Here is a 26,572-nt window from a genome sequence, read left to right on the forward strand (position 1 = left end):
CAGGGGCTCAGATCTGGGCTCCGGGCAGTGCCCCAGGGGTGAATTCGGTTTGCTCTGGCAGTGCCCGGTGGTGGAACGCAGTGCAGGGCAGGGGGCCACACCGACTGGTGGAAAGACCCGGTCCCCAACCCCCCGCTATAGGGGACAGACTGTGGCCAAGCCCCCTGCACTGTGGCTGTTCTCTGCCCCCCCAGGGCACCTAGGGGGTGTATCAAAGGCTTGACTGGGTGGACTGTGCCGTGGCTATTCTCTGCCCACAGGTGAGCCAGGACTCCTGGGTTCTCGTCCCAGCTCTGGGGGGGAAGTGGGGCTATGATGGACTGAGGCTATAAGCCAGTCACACTGAGCGCTCCAGCTGCCAATCTGGCCAGACAGAAGCCTCATGAGCAAAACCCCTCTGACCCCCCAGCTCTCCCTGTGCCCCAATCAGCCCCGGGCCTAACACAGGTGAGGGGTTATAGAATCCAATCTCACCTACCCCGAACAGATTCTTCCGGTCCCAAGAAACCAGCCACAAATCCCTGGTCAATTTACACTCTGGATCTTACCCACAAGACCACGCTGGGCCAAGCCTTTAGAATCTAAAGGTTTATTGCTAAAAGAAAGAAAAGCATGAGAGTAAGGTTGTTAAGGAGAATACATTACACCACGTTCTCAATATAAACTGCTCGGCTAGGTCTACACTGGCATGATTTTCCGAAAATGCTTTTAACGGAAAAGTTTTCTGTTAAAAGCATTTTCGGAAAAGCACGTCTAGATTGGCAGGATGCTTTTCCGCAAATAAGCCCCAATCGCCATTTTCACGCTCGGGGCTTTTTTTGCAGAAAACAGTACTGTGCTAAGTATCAGAGGGGTAGCCGTGTTAGTCTGAATCTGCAAAAGCGACGAGGAGTCCTGTGGCACCTTATAGACTAACTGAAGCGTAGGAGCATAAGCTTTCGTGGGCAAAGACCCACTTTGTCAGATGCATGTAGTACTGTGCTGTTTACACTGGCCCTCTTGCACAAATGATTTGCGCAAGAGGGCTTTTGTCCGAACGGGAGCAGCACAGTATTTTCGCAAGAACACTGACGAACTTACATGAGATCGTCAGCGTTCTTGCGGAAATTCAAACGGCCAGTGTAGACAGCTGGCAAGTTTTTCCGCAAAATCATCTGATTTTGCGGAAAAACTTGCCAGTCTAGACACAGCCCTAGCATATAAGTCTCTGGAGTACATCCTGTGTCAGGATGGGTCCACAGTTCTTTCCGGCTCGTTGTTCTTGCAAGGCTGCATCTGGGATCAGGAGCTGAACTGAAGACAAGATGGAGGGTGCCACATGGCACTTATATACCTCTCCTGGCATCCTCCTGGCCAGAGCAGGTCACATGCTCGAGTGATTGATCTGTGTTTCACATGCATGGTTTGCTGGTATCAGTCACATTCCTCAGGTGTGTATTCATTGCCTCCTCACTAATTAGCGTAGCCACTGGCTGAACATTCTTTGCCTATTGCTCTGTCTCAGACAGAGACTTTCCAGCATCAACACAGAGTACATATTTATAACTCCACATACAGATATTATACAAGTACAGTAAAACTCCATTGGTCCGGCATCCAATGCTCCGGCACCCCTGATGGTCCGGCACCATCGGGAACCCGGAAGTGCTCCAGGCAGCAGGACAATTGGAGCTGCTCTGCGCCCGGCTTTCCCAATTCAGCCGCTGCTGAAACTGACCAGCAGCTAAATCGGGGAAGCCGGGGGCAGAGCAGCTGGGGTGCTGCCGGGTTGGTCCCATAGCGCTGCCCCTTGGGGCTGCGGGACCAACCCGGCAGCACCTTAGCTGCTCTGCTGTAGGTGCCCCGATTCAGCCGCTGCTGAAACTGACCAGCAGCGGCTGAATGGGGACGCCTGGGGCAGAGCCGGACTATCGGAAGGGGGGGCTATGAGGGGTCTGGGGTGGCATCCCCTCCCACACCACTCCACCCCAGACCCCTCATAGCCCTCCCTTCCAATAGTCCGGCATATCTGATAAGCCGGCACCCCCTGGGTCCTAAAGGTGCCGGATTATTGGAAGTTTACTGTACATGAATAGCATATACAGAATCAGTAGACCAGAAGTTTTCATGTGACACCTCACACGGCCCCCCTTTGTATAGACTTTGGAGGCACCTACCCCCCCATGGGTGCAGCAGTGATCTTTAAAATTCAGTAACGTGACAGGGCTCTATGTCAAAACTCCGGGAGGCTATCCCCAGTCCTCTCCGTGCCTCAGTTTCCTCTCCTACGACATGGGAGAATCCGGGTGGGTTGGCTGTGTGGTTAAATCCCTGTGACGTGCGTTGAGATTCCGACGGTGACGTCCGACCGTTCCTCCCAACAGGAGCCGGGTGTCTGGAAAGCCGACGCAGCCCCCAGCCCCCGCGTGGCCCAAACACGGGGTCTCCCATGCCCGCCAGTCTGGCAGCTCTGCGGCCCCCGTTCCCCTTCCCGTTCCAATCGCCACAGGGGACCGGGGCATGAAAGGCGGAGGCTGGGATCAGAGCCCCGGTCTGCGCAAGGGAGAAGATCGATCCATCGATCCGGCTCCCACGGCTGATATGCAAACGGGCCTTCTCCATTGTTCTCCATTGTTCTTCTGTTGTCAAGGTGAAGGACAGAGACACTGGAAAGATCTTCTGCGGCTCTTTCCTTGGGCTCTGGAACAACAGATCCTGACGGTCAGAGCCAGTCAAACCCAGGTCCGGCCTGCCGGATTGCGTCTGGTGGTTCTCCGGCAAATCCATCCCTCCTGGCCTTGCTCTGGCGGGGGGCTCAGTCCCCAGCAAACATAACTTGGTCAGTGTAGGGGACAGGAAGGGATTCCATCTGGGAAACCGATGGGGGAAACTGAGGCATGATGATCACCCAAAGTCACCCAGTGTACCAGAGATGGGGATAGAACCCAGGCACCCTGCTGAATAGCGTTCCTTCTTCTCTCACCGCTTAAGTGCTGAGTCCTTACTGCCAGGCCCTCCTGCTGCACCTACTAGGCAGCACTCCCTGCCCTGACTTGGAAATAGAACCCAGGAAGCCTTACTCCCACCCCCCTCTGCTCTAACCACTGAACGACCCTCTCCTCCTGGAGTAGGGCACAGAACCCAGATCTGGCTCCCAGCCTGCCTCATCCTTTGCTCTAACCACTAGCCCCCACTCCACAGAGTTTCCTGTAAGCTGAGCGCTTGGGCGGCCGCCCAGGAGAGATTCAAGTGCCGCCCAGCTGATTAGCAGAGCACCCCCAGTTGGCAGTGTGTCTCTACCAGTGGTGCACATCCACACAAGCCTCAGTGCATGGAATACAATTTATGCTGCACGCTCATGGAAAAATCGAGGGAACATTGCGCCAGTCCCAGGGCTGGGCACAGAATCTGACTTTCAGCCACCCCCGCTGCTCTAACTACTAGATTTCACTTCCCTCCCGGAGCTGGCAAGCGACCCCAGGCATCCTGGCTCCAGCTCTGGGCTATGCCAAGGGAGGGCTGGTCAGGCATGTGGTACTGGCCTTATTACCCACTGCTAAATGTCATGTGTTGCCCTCCCAGGGTCACTTTGCCATGCAGGGGGGAACCAGGGGTTGTTCCCCTCAGGGCTGGGGCGCAGTGCAGGGGGGAACGCACCCCACAGTCCCCCACAGCCACCATGTCTGGTCCCCCCATGGCTGCTGGCAGTCTGACGGCTCGAGACCCTCCTTTCATCCCCCTGGAGGCGGGGGGGGGGCACGCCTTCTCCAGGGGGCACCTGGGTTGGGGAGACCCCCCCCACTATGCATTGTAGCTCCAGGTCGGGGTAGGGGAGCCAACCCCTTGCAGCCATCGCCCATACAGGGACAGCGCCTCCTCCAGTCGGCTCCGGTCTTTTCCAGCCACTGGCGCGGGAGGTGAGTTCAGCGCAGCCAGGCGCCTGTGTGCTGGGAAAGCCCCTAATGTGGGATTCTGCCCCGGGGAGCAGCCCCCACAGTTATAGCTGTTGCAGTTACCATGTGGCTGCATTTCAGTGCTGGATGAGCGATGCCCGGATAAACAGCTGCCATGTCCCACCCCAGAGGTGGCTGCATTTCAGTGCTGGATGAGCGATGCCCGGATAAACAGCTGCCATGTCCCACCCCAGAGGTGGCTGCATTTCAGTGCTGAATGAGCGATGCCTGGATAAACAGCTGCCATGTCCCACCCCAGAGGTGGCTGCATTTCAGTACTGGGTGAGCGATGCCTGGATAAACAGCTGCCATGACCCAACCCAGAGGTGGCTGCATTTCCATGTGGGGTGAGCCATGCCTGGATAAACAGCTGCCATGTCCCACCCCAGAGGTGGCTGCATTTCAGTGCTGGATGAGCGATGCCTGGATAAACAGCTGCCATGTCCCACCCCAGAGGTGGCTGCATTTCAGTACTGGGTGAGCCATGCCTGGATAAACAGCTGCCATGACCCAACCCAGAGGTGGCTGCATTTCCATGTGGGGAGAGCCATGCCTGGATAAACAGCTGACACGCAGCACCCCAGAGGTGGCTGCATTTCAGTACTGGGTGAGCCATGCCTGGATAAACAGCTGCCATGTCCCACCCCAGAGGTGGCTGCATTTCAGTGCTGGATGAGCGATGCCTGGATAAACAGCTGCCATTTCCCACCCCAGAGGTGGCTGCATTTCTGTGTTGGGTGAGCAATTTGATTCCCTTGCCAGTCTGTCACATGGTTGGGGATCTCTGATTATGCTTTAGCAATAGAAGAGATAACAAGGGAAGTATGCAGGATGCTCTGCTATGGCTACCTTGCCTAATGGTTAGAGCAGACATGGTGGAGCCTGGGAGTCAGAACTCCTGAATTCTATTCCCATCCCTAGAAGGGGAGTGTGGTCCACTGGGGAGCGCAGCAGTTTGGGTTCTGCTCCTGGCTCTAAGAGGGCCGGTGGTTCAGGGCCTTGAAGAGGATATGTACTCGCTAGTAATTATTTGACTGAGATCAGGGCACCGTTGTATGGTGCTGTGCAGAGCCCAGCTCAGACTGTGCCAGGTGCTGCACAGACAGTCTCTGCTTACTGTCCAAAGAGTGGGAGGGGAAACTGAGGCTCAGAGTGGGGAAGGGACTTGCCCCAGGTCACACAATGAGACTCCTGGATTCTGCCCCTGGTTCGGGGAAGGGAATGGATTCCTGGGCTCTTCCACTCCTGGGTCTGCCATTGACTCACTGTGTGACCTGCCCCACACCGTGCCTCAGTTTCTCTGTCAGTGAAAGAGGGCTACCAATCCCCTTTGGCCCATGCACGGAGAGCGCCAAGGCGCCTGGCTGGGGCCTACTTTAAACCGCACATCAGGTTTTCACTGAGGGCTCCCCAGGGCCCTGCGTGTCTGAGTCAAATCGCAGGCTCTTTTAATGCCTCCCCAGCGAACGCTGCAGACCCTGAGCCAACCCCAGGCAAGGAGAAGGCAGCCTTTGATATGGCAGGCAGGGCGGATGGAGAGGACCTTGCCGCAGGCTGCGGGGGGGCGGGGGAGGCTCTGAGGCTAGGCATCAGATTGGGGCAGCTGAATTAGCCCCCCCTCAATCTGGGGGAAATTTTAGACACCCCCCACAACCTCATCCCACTGCGGTATCAGCCAGCCTTGCTCATGGAGCGGCATCTCTGCTCCCTCCCTCCCTCTTTCTCTCTCTCTCTCTTTCTTTCTCCCTTCTTCCACAGTCTCCCCCTGCTCCTTCCACACATGCACCACCGTCCCCACCCGGAAACATAAACCCCACTCCCGTATCCCACCCCCTTGCACTCAGCTCTTAGTGCCCCCTCGCCCATCATCCGCACGGCCCAGCGCCCTGCCAGAAGCCGCCTCCTAGGTTCGGCTGTTTGCGGTAGTCAGTCCCTGCGCTACCCCCCGCAGTGGTGCTGGGATCATGCTGCCCGTTGGGGAGGTAGCGTGGGCTAGTGGCTAACACAAGCCTGGGAGTCCAGGCGCACTTGGGTACCACTTCCTCTGCTACTGATTTCCTGTGTGCCCCTTGTCAAGTCCCTGCACCTTGTCTCCTCTGAGCATGAAAGGGCGAGCAAGGGGCTGCCCCTAGGCTCCCCGCTGTCTAGGCTTTTCTGTAGCTCCCAACCCTGTGGCGTCTGGGCGCCTCCCATGAATAACTGTGGCCATAGGGATCACTCTGCCCTTCCCTGTGGGCAAGAAGCCAGCATTCCTTAAGTGCTTTGAGATCCTTGGGTACAAGTCCCAGCCATTGCTGTTGGTTCAGGGTGCTTGGACTTTCCCAGCGATAAACATTAATTAATCCTTGTCCCCCACCCCCAGTGCAAGGTATTAGCCTTCCCTATCGCTGAGTAAACTGAGGCATGCTGCATGAATATGGCATGGACCTGATTTCCCACCCCCTACATCAGTGGCAGAACCCAGGAATCCCAGCTCACAGTTACCTGCGGTCACCACTAGACCACACTCCCTTCCCAGAGCTGGGGATAGAACCCAGGCACCCAGCATCCCTGCTCTAACCATTAGACCCCCCCTCCCCGTCCCAACATGGAGAATATTATGATTTTGTAGAACATGGGCGTGCCTAGAAGCCCTGGTTGTAGCCGACGGCCCCCTTGTGCCAGGCGCTGTACGTTTGTGTTGCTAGTACGGTAGTGGCTAAGCACACTAGTCATGGACTGAGACCGGACTGTGCTAGGCACAAATGTTCCCTCTCATTTGGCCACCCGTGTGTAGAATAAATTTTGTTGTGTGCACCGAGCCATTTGCAGGTGTGCACCACCAGGAGACACACCTGCTGCCCGCTGTGGGCACTCTGCTAATCAGCTGGGCGGCACCTGTAGCTCTCCTGGGCGGCTGCCCCAGTGCTCAGCTAGCAGGGGACATAGCTAGGTGCTGTATGTTTCTATGGCTATCGGGTATATTACGCTAGGAGCCCAAATCGTGGACCCGGCCCTTCCCTGTGCTAGGTGCTGTACATTTGAGGGCTATTAGGTGTATTGTGGTAGCACTTAGGAGTCTCGGGTACAGACCGTTGCTCCAGAAACCTATTTTCCAGCCTCCCCTCCCCTGCAGCCGTATGGCTCCGGGCTTGGCCCCCCCTTAGCCTTTCCCCTCTCCCCCTTCCCAAGGATGTCTTCGGGCTCCTAGGCAGCACCGGTACTTAGCCCGTCTGCAGTCGCTGCCTTGGCAGCCGGGGCTTGGTGCTGCCTGTTCTCAGCCCTTCGGAAAGCCCCGAACCCTGCAGGTGAAGAATCTAGCTTTGCCTGCTGGTTTATTGATCCTCCCTCTCCCTTCCCGAGCTGGGAGAGGTTAACCCGACGCGCTGACCTTCCAGGATCCGCTGGGGCTGCCGCCGCTCCCGGGCAGGCTGGCACGGCGAGGAGGGCGCTGCCCTTCCCGCGCAGGCGGCCCAGAGGTCGCGCCGGCTGACCTCGCGTGTGCCGGGGGGCTTCGAGCCGGCGTTCCACCCAGACGTTTCTTGCAAGAGCTCAGGCGCAGCCGCGAGCGATCGGTGGGAGCAGGACGGGGGGGCCGGCGGCGTGGCATTCGCACCTTACAAGGGGGCACGTGGTCCACTGGGCTTGTGCCTTCGCAAGGGGGGGCGCCCCCGTGGAGAGTCAGCGAGCCACGCCCAGGCCTGAGCTAATGCAAGAGCCCAGCCCACGCCAGGAGAAGGCTGCCTGTAAGGCAGCAGCGCTGTCTGGTCGGGAGGTGTTTGCTGGGGCCCCCACCTCCATCCGCCCCCCTCCCATTATTCCTTATTCAGCCAGGAGTCTGCCATGGACTAGGCCACCACTGCGCCTGGCGCTGCACATTTTTACCGCGATTACGGAAATTCGCAGACCAGGCCCCACAGTGCCCGGTGCTGTCCATTTTAATTGCTATTAGGTGTATTATGGTAGCGCCTAGGAGCCCGAGGTGCTAGGGGCTGTACAAACAGAAGGCTGCAGCCCCTGGCCCCGAGCGCCCCCCCAGCCTGCAGCTCACGCCCCATCTCTCTGCTGGAAGGGTGGCGCCGGAGCCTAGCGTAGCCGGGTGTGGAGGGGGAAACTGGGTGACTCAGATGAGGGCTGTTGGGGTCCATCACCCGGCTTGGTGGCAGATGCACCAGGCACGAGTCCCGCATGGGGCTAGGGTACAGGAAGGGACCCCGGCCAGCTTCTTGATGCCCCTAAGAGGTGTCAGGGGCACGGCTGATCCGCCCCCGCTCCCATCTCTGTTGCCTTCCAGGTGGAGCTGACGGGCAGCAGCGTCTTCGACTACATCCATCCCGGAGACCACCCCGAGGTTGCTGAGCAGCTGGGGCTCAAGCCGCCTCTCAGTGCCGTCAGGCCCCCGCCAGGGAGCCAGAAACCCCCCGGCCTCACCGGGGCCAGCTCTTCCTCCTCCTGCACCTCCTCCCTGATCGAGGCCTCTGAGCCCGGTAAAGGGGCTTCTCTTGCTTGATCCCTCCCTCCCCAGTTCTCTGCCGCTGTGAAACGAACCGGCAATCCTAAAGGCCAGGTCTCCCCCCTGCTCTAACCACTAGACTCTACTCCCGTCCCAGAGCTGGGAGTGGAACCCATAAGTCCTGGTACCCCACCCTCTTTGCTCTAACCACTAGACCTCCCACCCCCACTCTTTGTCTTCCCTTCTCTCTTCTCCAATCCCTTGCTCCCCTTTCCTCTTCCTCCCTCCTTTCTTTTTCTCCTCTTTCTCTCTCTTCCTTCCTTTTCCCTCTTGTCTTTCCCTCCCCACCCTCCCAAGCCCTCTGCCACCCCTGGGACGGTAGGAGCCCAGCCTCTGTGCTGGCTTGGCGTTCAGGCAGTCTCACCTGGTCCCCGCTAACTGTAGATGAACACACACCCCCGCGCCCTGCACACGCACACACAAACCCACCCCAGGGCCAAGCGGAAGAGCCGGCGTCCAGGAGACTGGTGGGCGGTGAGAAAGGAAAAGGAATCTTCAGTCGCCTTCCAGCTCATTTGATGTCCGTCCGCTTGGCTTTTATCTGGGGAACCTTTCAAAGATTTATACGGAGCAGGAGAGTAAAAGAGAATGAGATATAAAGCTGAGCACACCGCGTGCTCCGGCTCCCCCCCGACGGAAAGCAGACGGCCGCCCGTCCTCGGCATTGCTGGGGGCGTGTGGGTCCGCGCAGCCGTGTGTGCTCCTGGGGGGGGGGGACTTTTGCTGGAGATGGGGGTGCCATTCTTAAAGGGGGGGTTGCAAGGCAGAGAGTGGAGGGGCAACTGTCTTAGCAAAACGGCTGCTCCCCAATTACAGTCGACACCCCCTGTCATTTTTTCAGACCCACTTTGAGCAGGGTGGGAGCAGCCCACGCCGAGAGGGGAAGGGGTTTGCATGCAAGGTCACGGTAGCTTTGGGGTTTGAAGGAATCTGTTCCTGGCTGCCTGGACGTGTGGGGTGGGGAGACGGGGAGGAATTATTTCAAGATCAGAGGGATGATTGGAGGTGACCAAAGCTGGCGTAGGAGAGCAGTTGCATGGTTTGCACTTGTAGGGTGGATGGCAGGAATTGGGGGCGGGGAGGGATCCAGGGGCACATGCCAAGGGGGGGCAACGGAGTTTGGGTCGCGGGAGACCCTACAGTTATGACAGCGCCTTGCGCCTTTGCTGCAGCAGGAAAACAGACTCCTCCTCTAGCCCTGCAGGAGGTCCCCTGACCCACCCACCTCACCATTATTTGAGGGCCAGCCTCCTTCTGAAAAAGGCCACGCCCCTTCTAGCGACCTGGCCTGGGGCTGACCACGCCCCCTGGCGCGGAGGCGTGGGGGCAGGGTGCCGCGGGCCGGACCAATGACACTCCTCGTGCCGTGTCTGTACCAGATCCCGCCGCCCCCCTCGCTGCCCCCGACCACGATGCCCTGGAACGATCCTTCTTCGTCCGTATGAAATCCACCCTGACCAAGCGAGGGCTGCACGTGAAGACGTCCGGCTACAAGGTAACGGGTCGGGGTCACCCCGCGCCCGGTAACAGCCAGCCAGAAAGGGACCCTGGCAGCTCCAGTGAGCACCCCCAGCTGTGGGCTCCACATGCTGCCCCCACGCTGAGCGCTGCACTCCCATTGGCTGGGAACCGTGGCCAATGGGAGCTGTGAGGGCGGGGCCTATGAGCAAGAGGAGTGTGCAGAGACCTCCTCGCCTGCCGGCTGCTTTGACCGGGAGTCGCCTGAGAGATGCCCCAACGTCCTGCCCCAGCTCTTAGCCCCCCAAACTCAGGGCCCCCTCCTGGATCCCAAACCGCTCAGCCCAGAACCCCCAACACTGGACTCCAAATCCCTCCCCCTCCCTGCCTAACCTAGAGCCCCCTACTGCGCCCCAAACCCCTCCCCCACGGCCACACCCATAGCCTGCACCCCGAGCCAGAGCGCTCACCCTGACTCCTGGCCCAGCCTGGAGCCCGATCCTGCACCCTGAACTCCTCATTTTGGGCTCCACCCCAGGGCCCACACCCCCAGCCCGTCCCCTGCCCCAAACCCCTGCCTCAACCCACTGACAGTGAGTGAGGTATGGGAAAGCAAGCCACCGAGGGAGGTGGATTGTAGCCTGAAGGAGGCGGGGCCTTGGGAAGGGGCGGGGCTAGGGTGTTCTGTTTGTGAAGGTAAAAAGGGCCCTAAGACCCCTGTGAGGGCAGGTGGGGAGGACACCTCCTACCCGGCCCCTTCCTGTGGGGCCGCCATCTGCCCCCCTCGGCTCCTCGTTCCCTGGCGCCTGCTGGATTGATCGCCATGCAAAGCTTGTCCCCTCCTCCCCTCTGATCAATTCCACTGAGCCTGGGTGTTCAGACTCCCCCCCCAGCTATGGGGCCATGCTCTGCTGCCTGGTTCCCAAGGCAGGAATGGGTCGCACCAGCCCCTTCCCTTCCCTTGCCTTCCCGTGGCTGGCAGCCCTGCCCTGGCGCAAAAGAATCTGCAAGAGCAGGAGGCTTCTGGTGTCAGGCGTCAGGGCCAGTCTTGGGGTCACGCGGTGTCCTGCTCTAACCACTAGACATGACTGCCCCTATCCTGCTCTCCCTGACCCCTTTGACTCCTGCCCAGCACGGCCCCGGCATTAGAGGCCCAGACTCAGCATCAGTGGCACGTGGCTGGGCAGACGTCTCAGTTCCTTGCCCATCCACAACCTTCTTTCTCCCCCCGCCCGCCAGGTGATTCACGTCACTGGCCGCCTCCGCCCCCGTCTGCCGTCCTTCTCCCACGCCCATTCAGTCCTGGGCCGAGTCCTGGGGCTGGTGGCCCTGGCCCACACGCTGCCGCCATCCACGCTCAGCGAGGTGCGCATCGAGTGCCACATGTTTGTGTTCCGGGTCAACATGGACCTGCAAATCGTGTACTGCGAGAGCAGGTGGGTGCAGGGGGCGGCGTGGCCAGAGCACCTCCCCTGGTGTCAGTGGCATTCGGGCCAGACTCTGCATGCAGCCCCCCCCCCTCGGGGTAAAGCTGGAGACGGCGTTGGCCTGTGACTTTTATTTTGGCCTCAGATTAACGGGGGCCTGGCCGTGTGCTGCGGGATTCTCCCTCGCCCTGCGCCGAGGGATCTTAGAGCCTGGGGGGTGAGACTCCATCAATGGGGTCACCAGCTGGTGTCAATCGGCCGTTGCCATCAATAGTGCCGAAGCCCCATCAGGACTTAGTGGCTTTGTGCCAATTTACCCACGCTGCCAACCACGAGCAGGCTGGCACATGCCAGGCCGGCACCCGTTCCCTCTGGCTCTGTCTCCAGCCCGCAGTCTGCCCCTCCCAGCCTGGTAACTCGCCCTGCCTCTCCTCCGCCCACAGGGTCAGCGACTACATGGACCTGTGTTCCTCGGAGCTGGTAGGAAAAAGCTGCTACCAGTTTGTCCATGGCGAGGACGTGGAAGGAATCCGGCAGAGCCACTTGGATTGTAAGCCTCTCCGGGCCGGTCCCTTGCCCCTTGCCATATGGGTGGGGGAAGGGAAATAAAGGGAGATGTCAGAACCAGCGGGCAGGCCTCTCTGCTGGGTCTCTTGGCTTGTCAACGTCCTCAGCCTGATGCCTTGGCTTCCTTGCATGCCCAGTCCGGCAGGAAGCCCTGTGTGAGTGAGGCGCTGGGCAGCCAGGAGACCGGACTGTGATTCCCAGATGTGCCAGAGCTCCCCTAGCATGCATGCCCCCCCCCCCCCAAAAAGAGCAAACCCCGCCGTGCCTCAGTTTCCCTCATCTATGCGGAGAGGTTCATCATCCTTCCTCGGTGTGTTTTGACCGTCAGTTTTTCACGCAGAGGGCCCTGCTTGCAGATGGTGTGCCTGCGTGCTGGCTGGCTCCAGGTTCCTAGCCTTCCCCCCACCCCAGGTTACTTGCAAAATTGTCCCTTTGTCTCTGCTGATGGCTTCTCCTCCCCCCACCTCCTCTGCTGGCGATGCCCCTGCCCTCTGCCTCTTTGTTCCTCTGGGGCACAAGGGTAAAGCTGCCCAGGCCGATCTGGGTCTAAGCTGCTTCTCTCTAGTGTCCGGCGTGGCGCCAGACACCAGGTGGCCTCGGTGGCTGCTGTTGGAACTCGGGCTGCCGCAGGGTTGCTTTGAAAGGGGCCGTGTTCCTGCCTTCCTGCTCGCCCCTCCCGGGCAAGGCAAAGGGGGCTTCTTTCCCCAGCAGCCCCCGCAGGCCACGTCCCGGGCACGCCCCACGGTCCCAGTGGCTCTTTGGTGAATGGGCACCGTCTTGCCAGTCTGAACGTGTCCGGCTTCAGCTTCCAGCTGCTGGGTCACAGAGCCCCCTCGTGCATGTTTGGAGCCTGAGAGACTGGATTCGAGTCAGCCCATCCCCGCCTCTTTGCTAAGCGGGAGCCGGAGGGGCTAAGGCAGGTCCCTTCTCTGACCCCTCTGGAAGGGTGAGCCCCCCGCCTGGCCACGGGATTCCCGGAGCGGTCACGCCAGCGCCAAGCACACATCCCCCTTTGGGCCCCAGTGGTGCGCTCTGGGTTCCTGCTCAACTGATTATCCACCCGCCCCCGCCCACAGAGCTGCCCGGTAGAGACCCCCCCGGCATCAGGCCAGCTCGGCCCCAGGAGGCAAAGTCGAACTAAGATACGCACCTCCAGCTACGTCCCAGCCAGCGCTGACGCCATTGTCCCAGCGCAGAGCTAGGGGGCGCTGTGCTGCAGGACCCAGTGGGAGTGACACAGCAGGGGGCGCTCTCTCCTTGCAGTCAGGGCTGGCCCCACTGCTGGGGCTGCTATCTTTTCTGAGCAGTGTTCCCTATAAGCTGGGCCCTTAGGTGGCTGCCCCGGAAAAGTTCAAGTGTCACCTAGCTGATTGGCAGAGTGCCCAAAGCTGCCCACAGCTGCCACCATGTGTTTCTATTGGTGGTGCACACCTGCACGTGCCTGGGTGCACATAACAAAATTTATTCCACACATGGATGGAAAAAATTAGAGGGGACATTGATCCAGGCCCCTTGCGGTCATCAGAGATCTTCTGACCATCCCTGCCAGAAGCCGAGCATTTAAGCCCTCCTTGGCCAGGCCAAATCCCAACCCTGGATGCAGGATTCTTTCTGCACTTCCTGGCCTCAGCCGCAGGGCAGGTGTTCAAACAATTGCTGCATCCCGCCCCGGGCAGGCCTCTGGGCAGCATGAACGCTGCTTTGGACGAAAGGCGCAATGCGTGATTAATAATAACTGGCCTTGAACCCATCTGGGTGATGGCATCAGACAGCTTCAAAGGCCGAGAAGGGACCACCGGCCTCCTAGAAAAGTCAGGCTGCTAGGGCCTCGAGAGGCCATCACTTCCAGACCCCTGCGCTCTGGGGACCAAGTAAACGTAGACCAGCCTGGCCTGACACACCCCCAAGGACAGGAATGCCACAGCCTCCCGGGGATCTTGTCCCGGAGCTACCCTCCCCCTCAAGTCGGAAAGCTTTTCCTACTCTCTAACCAGTGGGGGCAACCTGTGGCCCATCAGGGCTCTGTGCGTGGCCTGTTGCTCACGTGTAGCGTTGCCAGATCCTGCTGGTTTCTATCCACCTAGTTTTTTTCCTACCAGTGTTACACGCCTGCAGAGCCAGGGCCCGTGAAGCAAGGTGCATGCGGATTGCACAGAACACTGCCTGCGAGAGCCGGGCGCTCCCTCTGCAGCCAATCACAGCCCTGCCACGGTCCCATCAGCACCTCCCACAAAAGCTAGGCACGCCGGCTGCCTTATCTGGGAGACTGTTTTGGTCACGAGAGTCTTGTGGTCCAGTCACTATCCTAGGCTGCTCATTGCTGAGCTAACCTAAATCTCCTTTGCTGCGGAGTAAGGCCGTTACGTCTTGTCCCACCTCCAGGGGACATGGGGACCAGCTGATCACCGTCCTCTTCTCAACACTCCTGAACACACCAGCTGTGTCTAGACTGGCCAGTTTTTCTGGAAAATCAGCCACTTTTCTGGAAAAACTTGCCTGCTGTCTACACTGGCTGCCTGAATTTCCGCAAAAGCACTGACTTCCTACTGTAAGAAAACAGTGCGTTTTGCGGAAATACTTTTGCCCGTTTGGGCAAAAGTCCCTTTTGCGCAAAACTTTTGCGCAAAAGGGCCAGTGTAGACAGCTCAGATTTGTTTTGCGCAAAAAAGCCCCGATTGTGAAAATGGCGATAGGAGCTTTTTTGCGGAAAAGCGCGTCTAGATTGGCCACGGACGCTTTTCCGCAAAAGTGCTTTTGCGGAAAAGCATCCGTGACAATCTAGACGCTCTTTTCCGAAAATGCTTTTAACAGAAAACGTTTTCGTTAAAAGCATTCCCGGAAAATCATGCCAGTCTAGACGTGGCCACTTGGTTGTTTACTCTGACCTCCTGTGTAGCACAGGCCGCAGGAATGCCCTGATTAATTCTGGTTTGAACTCACAGCCGATCCCTGACAGAAACGCATCCAGTCTTCACTTCCCACTTGCCAGGTTTGGAGAATCCACCATGGCCCTGGGTCAATTGTGCCGATGGTTCATTACTCTCACTGATAAAAACAGACACCTTATTTCCAGGCGATTGTCTGGCTTCAGCTTCCAGCCACGGGGTGGTGTGAGACCTTCTTCCGCTGGACCAAAGAGCCGAGGATCAAACATTTGTTCCCTCTAAGTCTAAGTCTATAGCTACTGACGGGCTGGGATCAAGTCACTCTTTAGCCTGCTCTTTGTTACGCTTAATCAATTGAGCGCCTAGAGATTCTCCCTGCGAGGCAGATTTAATTCCTCTCTGACCCCTCTCCAGTTGATCGACATCCAGCTCGAGTCGGGGGCCCTCCGCGCTGGACAGAGATGAAAGGGGCATAGGATCCGAGAATCCCAGGGCTGGAAGAGACCTCAGGGGTCATCAAGTCCAGCCCCCTGCCCAAAGCAGGACCAACCCCAATTAAATCATCCCAGCCAGGGCTTTGTCAAGCCGGGACTTAAAAACCTCTAGGGATGGAGATTCCACCCCCTCCCTAGGGAACCCATCCCAGGGCTTCACCACCCTCCTAGGGAAATAGCTTTTCCTAATATCCAACCTAGACCTCCCCCACTGTAACTTGAGACCACTGCTCCTCTTCTACCACCAGTGAGAACAGCCTCTCCCCATCCTCTTTGGAATCTCCCTTCAGGAAGTTGAAGGCTGCTATCAAATCCCCCCTCACTCTTCTCTTCTGCAGACTAAACAAACCCAAATCCCTCAGCCTCTCCTCATAGGTCATAATACAGGACTGTATGGCACTTTAAAGACTAACAAGATGGTTTATTAGCTGATGAGCTTTCGTGGGCCAGACCCACTTCCTCAGATCAAAGAAGTGGGTCTGGCCCACAAAAGCTCATCAGCTAATAAACCATCTTGTTAGTCTTGAAAGTGCTACACAGTCCTGTATTTTGTTTCAGCTACACCAGACTAACACGGCTACATTTCTATCATGTGCTCCAGCCCCCGAATCATATTGGTTGCCCTCCGCTGGACCCTCTCCAATGCGCCCACATCCTTTCTATAGTGGGGGGCCCAGAACTGGACACAATACTCCAGATGTGGCCTCAGAGTCGAATAAAGGGGAATAATCACATCTCTAGATCTGCTGGCAATGCTCCTCCTAATGCCCCCTAATCTGCCATTAGCCTTCTTGGCTACAAGGGCGCCTTGTCGACTCATATCCAGCTTCTCATCCACTGTAACCCCCAGGTCCTTTTCTGCCGAACTGCTGCTTAGCCAGTCGGTCCCCAGCCTGTGACAATCCTTGGGATTCTTCCGTCCCAAGGGCAGCCTCTGCGCTTGGCCTTGTGGAACCTCATCTGATTTCTTTTGGCCCAATCCTCCGATTTGTCTAGATCACGCCAGACCCTCTTTCTACCCGCCAACGTATCCACCTCTCCCCAAGAGACACAGCAGATGAGGACAAGGGGAGCCATGGCTGGGATAAGGGGGACTGTATCTCGCCTGGGATCTTGAGAGGGTAAAAGCCCCTTTCTGGTAGGTGGGGCCTGACATCCTTAAGCTAACAAACTTCCTTTCCCATTAGTGCTGCAAAAAGGCCAGGTGGTGACCAGATATTACCGCTGGCTACAGAAGAACGGGGGCTTTGTGTGGATTCAGTCCTGCGCCACCATCTCGGTCAATATCAAGAACCCCAGCGAGAAGAATATGGTCTGGGTCAATTACATCCTCAGGTGAGATCACGTGGAGGTGTCGTCACCTGTCAGCCAGCTACCTCAGGGGGCGGCGCCGCTTGACATGCTGTGGCAATCGGGATGGATTCACAGAGCCTCCTGCTCCAAAAGCCGAGGCAGCTGCCACCCATGGAACTCTGGGGGAATCCCCATTCGCTGCTGGCTTTATAGGGTGTAGGACACACAGCTGAGCAGCTCTGAATTCATCCAGGAGAGGGCAGGGCTGTGTGCACCCACTCTCTGAGGAGCCCAAAGCATTGTATTATGGGCATTTGGATTAAGATCGCACCGAACCAGGATCAGTGCCTCCTTGGACTGGGTGCATAGCGGGAGATGGTCCCTAGAGGCCTATATCCTCCCAGGGAAAGCAGGGCCAATATATACTAGCCTCATTGGAAACTGAGGCACAGTGAGCTGCCCACGGTCTTACCCCGTCAGAGGTGGGAACAGAACCCAGGGGTTTTGACCGGAGGCCTCTCCCCTCACCCTAATCTCTACACTAAGCCCCCTCCTCTCGCTGGGACTAGACCCCCAGGAGTCCTGCCCCCCAGGCCAGCTCTGCCCACCAGATTCAGCCCAGCCGGCTGAGAGCTCCGCAAGAACTGGAGTGATTAATATTCTGCGTCACGGCAGCTCCTGGCAGACAAGGAGCCGGCTCTCGCTGCTCAGAATATTAAACACTGAGCGAAGCGCCGCACCTGACTGGAAACCGCCTCGGCTCCCGGCCCCTTCGTCTGCGGCGAGACGTGTCTCCGGAGCTGCGGCGTGTGGGCAAGGCCCTGGGACTGCAGCTCTATTGCCCCCTCCCTGCTGGGGCCGAGGGGCAATGCGGGCCACGCCCGGAGCTGTGCGTCTGGCAGCCCAGGCAGGCAGCACTGCCTAGTGGTTAGGGTCGGGGGCGGGGCGCTGGAGGCGGCTGCCCGCTGCACCGGGGTTGGGTTTCTGTGCTGGGGGGCCCAGCCCTCCCCTCGCCATAGGAGCCCAGACCAGCCCCCGTGGTGCCCAGCCTCAGTGCCAGACGGCCGGGGGAGCGAGGCCAGGGTGCCCCCTGGTTGAGCTGCTGGGCAGCGTGAGAGCCGTACCCCCAGCTCCGAGCTCCCCCCAACCTCCGCCCTGAGCCCCCCACATTCCAACCCCAACCCCTGCCCGGAGCCCTGCCCATACACCCAGATCTTCCCTGAACCCCCCCACCCCTGCCTCTCCACCCCCTGCCCTGACTCCTGCACCCCCCACATCTCCCACCCCCTACCCAGACTCCTGCACCCCCCACAACCCCACCCTCTACCCTGAGCCTCCTGCACCCCTCCCACGCCTCCCCACCCCCCGCCCTGACTCTGCACCCCCCCACATTTCCCTACCCCCCCACCCTGACTCTGCACCCCCCACACTTCCCCACCCCCTGCCCTGTTTCTGCATCCCCCCACATTTCCCCACCCCCCCGCCCTGACTCTGCATCCCCCACATCTCCCACCCCCACCCAGACTCCTGCACCCCCCCACAACCCCACCCTCTACCCTGAGCCTCCTGCACCCCTTCCACACCTCCCCACCCCCCGCCCTGACTCTGCACCCCCCCACACTTCCCCACCCCCTGCCCTGTCTCTGCATCCCCCCACATTTCCCCACCCCCTGCCCTGACTCTGCATCCCCCCCACATTTCCCCACCCCCTGCCCTGACTCTGCATCCCCACCACAACCCCACCCCTGCACTGATTCCTGCACCCCCCACATCTCCCACCCTCTGCCCTGAGCTTCCTGCACCCCATTCCACACTTACATTTCTTACAAGTAGTGTCCTATCATAACCTCCCCAGCCCCCAGCCCCCTGCCCCGAGGACCCCGGGGGGGGGGGGGGTTGCGATAGGACAGTACTTGTGTGACGGCGCGTTGGGGGTTCCCCGTCTCCTGCACCCCGAAATGGCACAAACAGACTGCACCAGCCAGTGGAATTGAGGGTGGTTTATTGCTCCTCCAGCTCAGCGCAGCACCGATGTAGTCTGGTCACAGGAACTGGGCTAGGATGCCTCAGGCCCCCTTGGGATGGGGGAGACTGGGCCCCTAAACTCCAGCCCCTTCTCCTAGGCTCCCCTCCATGCCCTCCGACAGCCAGCAACCAACTCCCTCACTTCCAGCCCTGCCCCCAAGCCAAGGCAGCATTCCATCTTCCTTTGTTCCTCTCCATGGGGGGTGTCTGGCCACTGGTTTGCATAGTGACTCATCCTGTTTTGCTGGGTCGTGGTACCCACGGCAGCCAGTGGGGGTTCCCCCAGAGCCAGCAGCATAGAAACCAGCCAGGTACCCCCACTACGTCACAACTTGTGAGACATTTAAGCTACTTTCACCCCCCAGAGAGGCCCTCAAAGGGGGTCCGGGGTCGTAACTCACAGAGTCAAAGGGCCTCGGGTGCCTGAATAGCAGCTGTCACGGGAGCGCTCAGAATCCTTCCTGCGTGAGGTCAGATGGGGACACAGAGGCACAGGGAGGGGAAATGACAGACTCAGTGCAACAGCCATGAAGGGCCTGACTCTCAGACCCGTCTACTCTAACCACTAGAGGCCACTCCCCACTCAGCGCGCCTCACCCAGTGGCCCCTCTGTGTGTGGCCTGCAAGATATTTTGTTCACCGTTGCCCATGCGGGAGGTCTCCAGATCCCGCTGGTTTCCAGCCACGTGGTTTGTTTGGCAGTGGTGCTACTCATAAGAATGGCCAGCCTGGGTCAGACCAAAGGTCCATCCAGCCCAGTGTCCTGTCTGCCAATAGTGGCGGATGCCAGGTGCCCCCAAAGGGAGGGAACAGAACAGGGAATCCTCATGTCACTCATTTCCAGACAAACAGAGGCTAGAGACACCATCCCTAATAGCCATGGATGGACCTAACCTCCATGAAGCTATCCAGCTCTTTTTTGAACCCTGTTAAAGTCCTAGCCTTCACCACATCCTCTGGCGAGGAGTTCCACGGGTGACACACATGGAATGCTGGGGCCTGTGAAGTGAGGTGCTTGCTGATTGCACACAGCAGTGATTGTGAGAGCTGTGTGTTCCCGCTGCAGCCAATCACAGCGCTGCCGCGGTTCCATCGGTGCCCCCCGCAAATTCTAGGGACGCCGGCGCCGTCCATAAAACTAGCCTATCCTGGGAGGCCGCCTGGGTTACGCCAGTCTTGCAGCCGCCCTAACCGGGCTGAGAGCTGCAAAGCCTCCACAGTAAGTGATCGCAGGAGAGAGGAAAAACTGAGGCAAGGCCCAGACCTGAAGGGATTCAGGGCCTTACACTGGTTGCTTTCTGCAGGAGGATTCAGGACACCAACGTCCCCTGGCAGAACTAGGACTGGGCGCTAGGGCTCTTGACACAGCCCGTCTCCGGAGCAGGGGGAAGGGCGCTTCCCACGCAGGCGGGCAGACACGAGCTGGCACGCCTGGAGTTGCAGCGGGACCCGCACAGCTCGGACTGTGGCGTGGGCGAGACTGCCCGGGGACCCCACTCAAGCAGCTCCCACGGCTGCGGCCACGCTGCCATTTTCAGTGCTCCGAACAGCTGGAGTGTGGGTACACCCCGAGTGTAGTTGCCTGAGCAGGAGGTCCCCGGGGCATTTGCACCAGGCCCAGGCAAGGGGTTGTCAGTGTCCCTCCCGGGAGAGACAGGCCCTCAGATTAGCGATGCCTGGTGCTTCGCAGCAGAGATTCAGCCGAGAGAGGACCCCGCGCTGTGTCCCCTGAAGTGGAAGCCAGACAAATTCAGGCTGAAAAGAAGGCGCAATTACCTATGGGAGCAACTCACCCGGGGTCACGTGGGAGTCTCCATCCCAGACAATTTTTAAAACTCAAGACGGGATGTTTTCCTAAAAGATCAGCTCCCGCAAGGATTTGGAGCCAGTGCTCTGGCCTGTGCAAGGCTGGGGGGTTGAGAATACACCACCGAGGTCCCTTCTGGCTTTGGAGTCTATACGTTTTGGTCAGAGGGTTGCCAGGTGTCCACTTTTCACCCAGACAGTTCAGTATTTTGGCCTTTTGTCCGGTAAAAAAAAAAACAAAAAAAATGTCCGGTATTTTCTGTTTTCCTCGGACGGATGGCTAGCGGTGTCTGCGAGGGGGGGGGGTGGAGGGAGCAAGGAGTATGGAGCGCAGTAATTTAAAGGCGCAGTGACTATTTTTTTTTTGCTCAACCAATTTTTCCCTGCCTGTTTGGGATTTTTTGTGACGGTATCTGGCAACCTTATTTGATTACTGGCCTCCATAGCTTCAGCGAAGGGCTCTGAGCAAACATTGCAGGGTGGGTGTGGCCTCGCAAAACCCGCCACTCATCTGGAGTCTCTCTCCCCCACCTGCGCCATTAAAGCAACTCCAGAATTATACACATTCTCTGGCAAGTGGGTTTTTTTTTTTATATCTAAAATAAATTAATATATGAATGACTACAACAGATGGTTATTAATGGCTGTTTTTTTCCCCCGCTAAAGCAAAAGGAGGTATTATTATGCTAATCCTGTAAGTAATTACAGATACCAGTGTATGATTTGTCAGGGTGATTAGTATTTTAGTTAATTAGTGCTGTAATTACAGAGACTAATTAACTTTCTCTCAGCCTTCCTGGAATGGAAACTTATTTACTTTCTTTTTGCTGGGAAGACGCGCCTGCTGAAAGGCATGGAAAAGTCTCCCCAACCCAACTCAGCCCTCCGTCAGCTGGTCTTTCTCGGGGGCACCCTCCCGGAGCTAGTCATGCGCCAAGCAGAGCTGGCTTGGAAGGAGGAGGAAGAATGACTAGTGGTTATTCCCTATACCCAGGGTGGCCAGCCCGCGGCTGTCCACTCCTGAAAGTGAAGCTCGCAACACCTAGAAACGGCCAACAGCCTCTGGCTCCCTGTGCTCACCAGGTGCAGGGGAGTCATCGGGCACGGCAAGATGGTATTGGTTGGCAGGATCCTGCTGTGGCCAAAAAAAGCCTAACCCATGATTTTTAAAGGGACAGCGTTTTTTTTTTTTTTTTTTGCTCAACAATTCTGGTGTTGCTCTTTGCATTTTTCCGTTGCTGTTTTGGCTCTCTTCGTTTGATGGGTTGGCCACCCCTGTCCTATACTGTTACATGGGATAGGACTGTGATTGCCAGAGACGGCTTGGGGGCATCTGGACTCCTGGGTTTTTATGGCTAACCCTGGGAGGACGGTGCAAGTCAGTGATTAGCATCTGGGCCTAGACATTCTCTTCCCGGGTCTAGGAGGAAGTGGCCCCGTGGCTACAGACGGGGACTGGGACTCCTGGGTTCTCCTCGCAGCTTAGAACGCGAAACCTAATACTTAGAATAACATGTCCAGTTTCAGCTTCTGTGAGACCAGAGCCTTGTGATGGCTGCCACGGCGCGCAGCTGGCTTCCTTATCGTTAAGCGCTCTGGGATCCTGGGATCCCTGCTGATACAGCCAGGGCGGAGGCTGGGCATGTGGCACTCCTGGGCTCCCACCCTGCCTCTCACCGTGCAGCAGTGGGTGTTACACCAGGGGGGGAGTTGGCCCTGGGCTTTCCCCCTTCCCCCCCCCCACCCCCACGCGGCGCTCTGGCAGAGCTCTTCACAGGGGATGGTGCATTTGAATCGGCTCCAACTCTGCCCATCCAGAAACAATGAAAGCCCAAAGCTGGCGGTTTTCTAAAAGCGAGCGCGTGCGATTTCCAATCTGTCCTTGTTTGTTCTTGGACAATAAGGCGATAGCCCTAGAGGGGCTGTTTAGCAGAGAGCAGCCTGCAGGTGGCTGGCTGTGTCAGCTTGAAACCAAGTTTTCCTTCTTCGGTTCTTTTGTGAGGGGCTCCAGGGGCGCCTCCCGGCAGGCTTAGCAGTCCACCAAGGAGGCCCTGTCTTGGGTGGCTCGAGGGCAGGAATACTCCACTGGGCCACAAGGGATCTGGATAAAATTCTCCGCTCCATCGCACCCCGCCTGTGACTTTGGGCAGTTACCTAAGTCCACCGTTTAGATGCCCACTGACCTTTTCAAAGGTGGCGCCTAAACCCATGGGTTCCTAAATCTCCTGGGTATGTCTATGCAGAGACACTCTGGGCTCGGCTACAGTAGAGGGTTAGATCAACTCAGCGACGTGAAATATTCGCACCCCTGAGAGACACAGTTCAGTTGATCTAAATTCCCATGCAGGGAGTGCTGGGTACAATTTTTCCAGCTACTAGCTCTCAGCAAGGTGGGTTTGTTACAGGTGTACTGCTGTGCAGTTTCTAATGTAGACAAAGTTTCAGGAAATGTAGTCCCCTCCTCCCCTACTCTAACCACTAGTCCCCACTTCCCTTCCAGAGCCAAACCTGAATTCAAACCCAGGCCTCATGACTCTAGAGTTCCCTGCTCTAAGCACTAGCCCATACTGCCTCCCGCTGCTACCGAAACCTCATCATGGGAGGGAACAGCCTGATCTCTGATTTCCTTTTGCCAAACCTTTGTAGCAAACCCGAGTGTAAGAGCATGGCCCTGGACGTCTTCCAGCTGCCTGGGATGCCAGCCCGACAGACCGATGCCTCCGACATGTCCGACTTGGAACCAGACTTCAAAGGTAAAAGCCTGTGCCCAGCACCAGGGCACGTTCTGGTACAGTCTGCCTTAGTTCAGGCCCTGCAGGTTAGCAGCAGTATTCCCTGTGAGTTAGTGCTTGGGCAGTCATCCAAGAGATTCAAATGCTGCCCAGCTGATTAGCAAAGTGCCCACAGCTGGCAGCATGTGTGCCTATGGGTGGTGCACATCTGCACATGTGGACACAACAAAATTTATTCTGCACAAGGATGGGGGAGCATAGTGAGAATACTGATATCAGCACCCTGATTGGTGGCTGCTGCCGGAGCCAATGCTCCAGTCTACCAGACCTCCAGCTCGTTGTTGTACTGCGATGGGTCATTTAGCTTTGGCTTAGCCAATGGACCCACCATGCAGGGATTAACTGAAGAAATGGACATGAGTCAGTGGGGGTGCTCGTTCTCCTGAGTTATTCCTAGCCCCACTGTGGTTCTGGGAGGCTGAAGGGCGCTGAAGGAGGATGGGATGGGATGGGATATGGGACGCTCTCACTTCAAAGTCATTCCTGACTCCAGAGGGCATCCTGCAACGGGTCTGGGTGGGGGAAATTTGGGCTTGTAGATAAGGGGTAAAAATGAAACCCTGACATGCTCATGGCTACTTTTCATCCGCAGCCTGAGGGCATCTCCTCCACTGGCGCAAATCAGTGGAGCGCTGACTGTAGCACAGCTCCGGTGATTCACACCAGCGATGGGGTCTGGCTGTGCATCCTTAATACACACACACACACACACACACACATACAAGCTATGGGATCTGGCTGTGCATCCTTAATACACACACACACACACACACACAAGCTATGGGATCTGGCTGTGCATCCTTAATACACACACACACTAGCTATGGGATCTGGCTGTGCATCCTTAATACATACACACACACACACACACAAGCTATGGGATCTGGCTGTGCATCCTTAATACACACACACACACACACACACACACACACTAGCTATGGGATCTGGCTGTGCATCCTTAATACACACACATACACACACGAGCTATGGGATCTGACTGTGCATCCTTAACACACACACACACACTAGCTATGAGATCTGACGGCACATACTTAACACCCCCCCCACACCCACACCTCCTTCCTTTAAGGATCCTTCTGTAATTGCTGGGTTCATCTTCCCTTCCTTGCCCTTCTGTGGCTTTTCACTGGCTGCTGCAACCCCCCGCTGTCCCGGCAGACAATGTATTTCACCCATGGAGGAGTCTGTCGTACCCATTGCGGGGGCAAGTCTGAGGAGGCTTTGTGACTGAAAGCTTGTACGGTGCTTTAAGATCCTCAGGGGAAGGCTGCCGCAGCGGGGCGAAGCATCATTCATTTCACACCAGACAAGCCTCATCTTAATTAACCTCTCTTGGCCTGCGATAAGTTACACGGCAGTGTCATGCTCTGAGATAACACAGTGTGACAGGCCAAGGGAGGAGCCTTTGCGGGAGGGTCAGAGTGTGTGTGTCAGGGGAGGCGAATTCCAGCGATAATAGAAACTTTGGATCAGTTCCCGGGGGGTCGCAAACACTCCATGTCGGCATCCTTTTGCCAGGCTCCTGGTGACAGCCTCCCGCGCAGAACACCGGCGCACACGTCCCCCCTCTCCCCTGCTTTTCATGTGAGGATCTCAAAGCACTTTTCAGACATTAATTCATGCAACTTCCCGGGACATAAGGAATGATTGTCCTCACAGCAGAGCACTCAGGAGTCCTGGCTCCCACGTTCCCAATCTAACCCCCACCTCCCAGCCCCCCGCTCCTAGCTCTCAAATCTTACAGCGTCTCGGAAGGGCTCTCTGGAACCCCAAGGCTCACAGGGCTAAAGCTGGGGGGCAGGTGACATCTGAATGACATGCACCCTCCTCTGTGCACCGCACTGGAAGGCAGGTCAGTGTATCAGCATCCCTAGGCACATGCCAATGTATGGTCCGCCAGGGTACGTCTACACTGCGGCGCTATTTTGGGGTACCGGAAGCATCTCAAAGTAGCTGTTCCATGTCTATTGAAGCAGCCTGTTATTTCGAAATAGATTTCGAAATAAGGGGCGGCTTGTTCCAACGTCCCGGTAACCCATGTTCCACGAGGGCGAAGGGGCATTTCGGAATAGTGAGTTATTTCGGAATTAACTCGAAATAAGCTTATGTCGTGGCAAGGGTGCTGTGTAGATCTACAGAGAGATGTAGATTAGGCACATCGAAATTGCTAATGAAGCTGGGATTTAAATACCCCGCGCCTCATTAGCATCAACAAGGCTGCTGCTTTTTTTTCGAAACTGAGTTTTTTTAGAAAAAAAAACGGCAGTCTAGATGCGGATGTCAAAAATAAAGCCTTTTGTGACAGATCCTGTAAACCTCATTTTTGGAGGAATACATGATCTGTCGAAAAAGGCGTTATTTTCGACAGCTCTGCATCTCGACTGCCGGGTTTTTTTAAAAAAAACTTCCGTTTTGAAAAAAAGCGGTGGCCGAGTTTATGCTAATGAGGCGTGGGATATTTAAATCCCGGTTTCATTAGCAATTTCGACGTGCCTAATCTACATCTCTCTGTCGACAGAGAGGTGTAGTCTAGACACAGTCCCAGAGTCCTGCTCGGTCAGCACCACTCTCCCGGCATCCACCAATGACTCGTGTTTGGCTGGCTTGCTTGGTCATCTTTCACTCTCACCAGTTGCTGATATTAGGTACATTACGGTAGGGCCTCGACGCCCCACCCAGAAACCAGGACCCCACTGAGCTAGGTGCTTGTGAGCAGGTGTATTACGGTAGCTCCAGTCACATGCCAAGGCCCCACTATCTGAGGTGTTGTACAAACAGCCCCAGGGAGCTGAAAATCCCATTAAACACCAGGAGTCAGCCCCTGGAGACAGAGGAATGGGGGAGTACGGGGAACCGGTTGAGACAGCGTCGGCCATCACATACCATTGCTTCCTATTAGCTGACACTAGCCACACGCCAACAAAAACATCTTTCCAGTCCAGATACCGTCTCCCTCCCTGCCCACGTGTTGCTGTAGTTCCGTGGACAGGGAACCCCATGCATCTTATTTCAGAGAGCGGCCCGAAAGCCTGGTTGGCTGTGTCTACACTGGCCACTTATTCCAGAAAATCAGCCGCTTTTCCGGAATAACTTGCCAACTGTCTACACTGGCCCCTTGAATTTCCGGAAAAGCACTGACGATCTAATGTAAAATCATCAGTGCTTTTCCGGAAGAACTATGCTGCTCCCGTTCGGGCAAAAGTCCTTTTCCGGAAAACTGTTCTGGAAAAGGGCCAGTGTAGACAGCAGAGATTTCTTTTCCGCAAAAAAGCCCCGATCGTGAAAATGACGATCGGGGCTTTTTTGCGGAAAAGCGTGTCTAGATTGGCACGGACGCTTTTCCGGAAAAGCATCCTGCCAATCTAGATGCGCTTTTTCCG

General features: G+C 57.1%; 1 protein-coding gene across 2 annotated transcripts in view; it reads left to right on the top strand.

Annotated features, from left to right (window-relative positions):
* NPAS1 (neuronal PAS domain protein 1) overlaps positions 1 to 26,572 on the top strand; it is a 119,199-nt gene that overhangs the window by 84,766 nt on the left and 7,861 nt on the right. For both annotated transcript variants that reach the window (XM_075915360.2, XM_075915361.2), the window contains 6 exons: positions 8,206 to 8,398; positions 9,804 to 9,919; positions 11,122 to 11,318; positions 11,753 to 11,859; positions 16,443 to 16,590; positions 23,026 to 23,132. In XM_075915360.2, coding sequence (XP_075771475.2) covers positions 8,206 to 8,398; positions 9,804 to 9,919; positions 11,122 to 11,318; positions 11,753 to 11,859; positions 16,443 to 16,590; positions 23,026 to 23,132 — 868 coding nt within the window. The remainder of the gene's footprint in view (positions 1 to 8,205; positions 8,399 to 9,803; positions 9,920 to 11,121; positions 11,319 to 11,752; positions 11,860 to 16,442; positions 16,591 to 23,025; positions 23,133 to 26,572) is intronic.

This window comes from Pelodiscus sinensis, chromosome 18 (assembly GCF_052426305.1).
Source record: "Pelodiscus sinensis isolate ZL-2025 chromosome 18, ASM5242630v1, whole genome shotgun sequence".
NCBI classification, from domain to species: Eukaryota; Metazoa; Chordata; order Testudines; family Trionychidae; genus Pelodiscus; species Pelodiscus sinensis.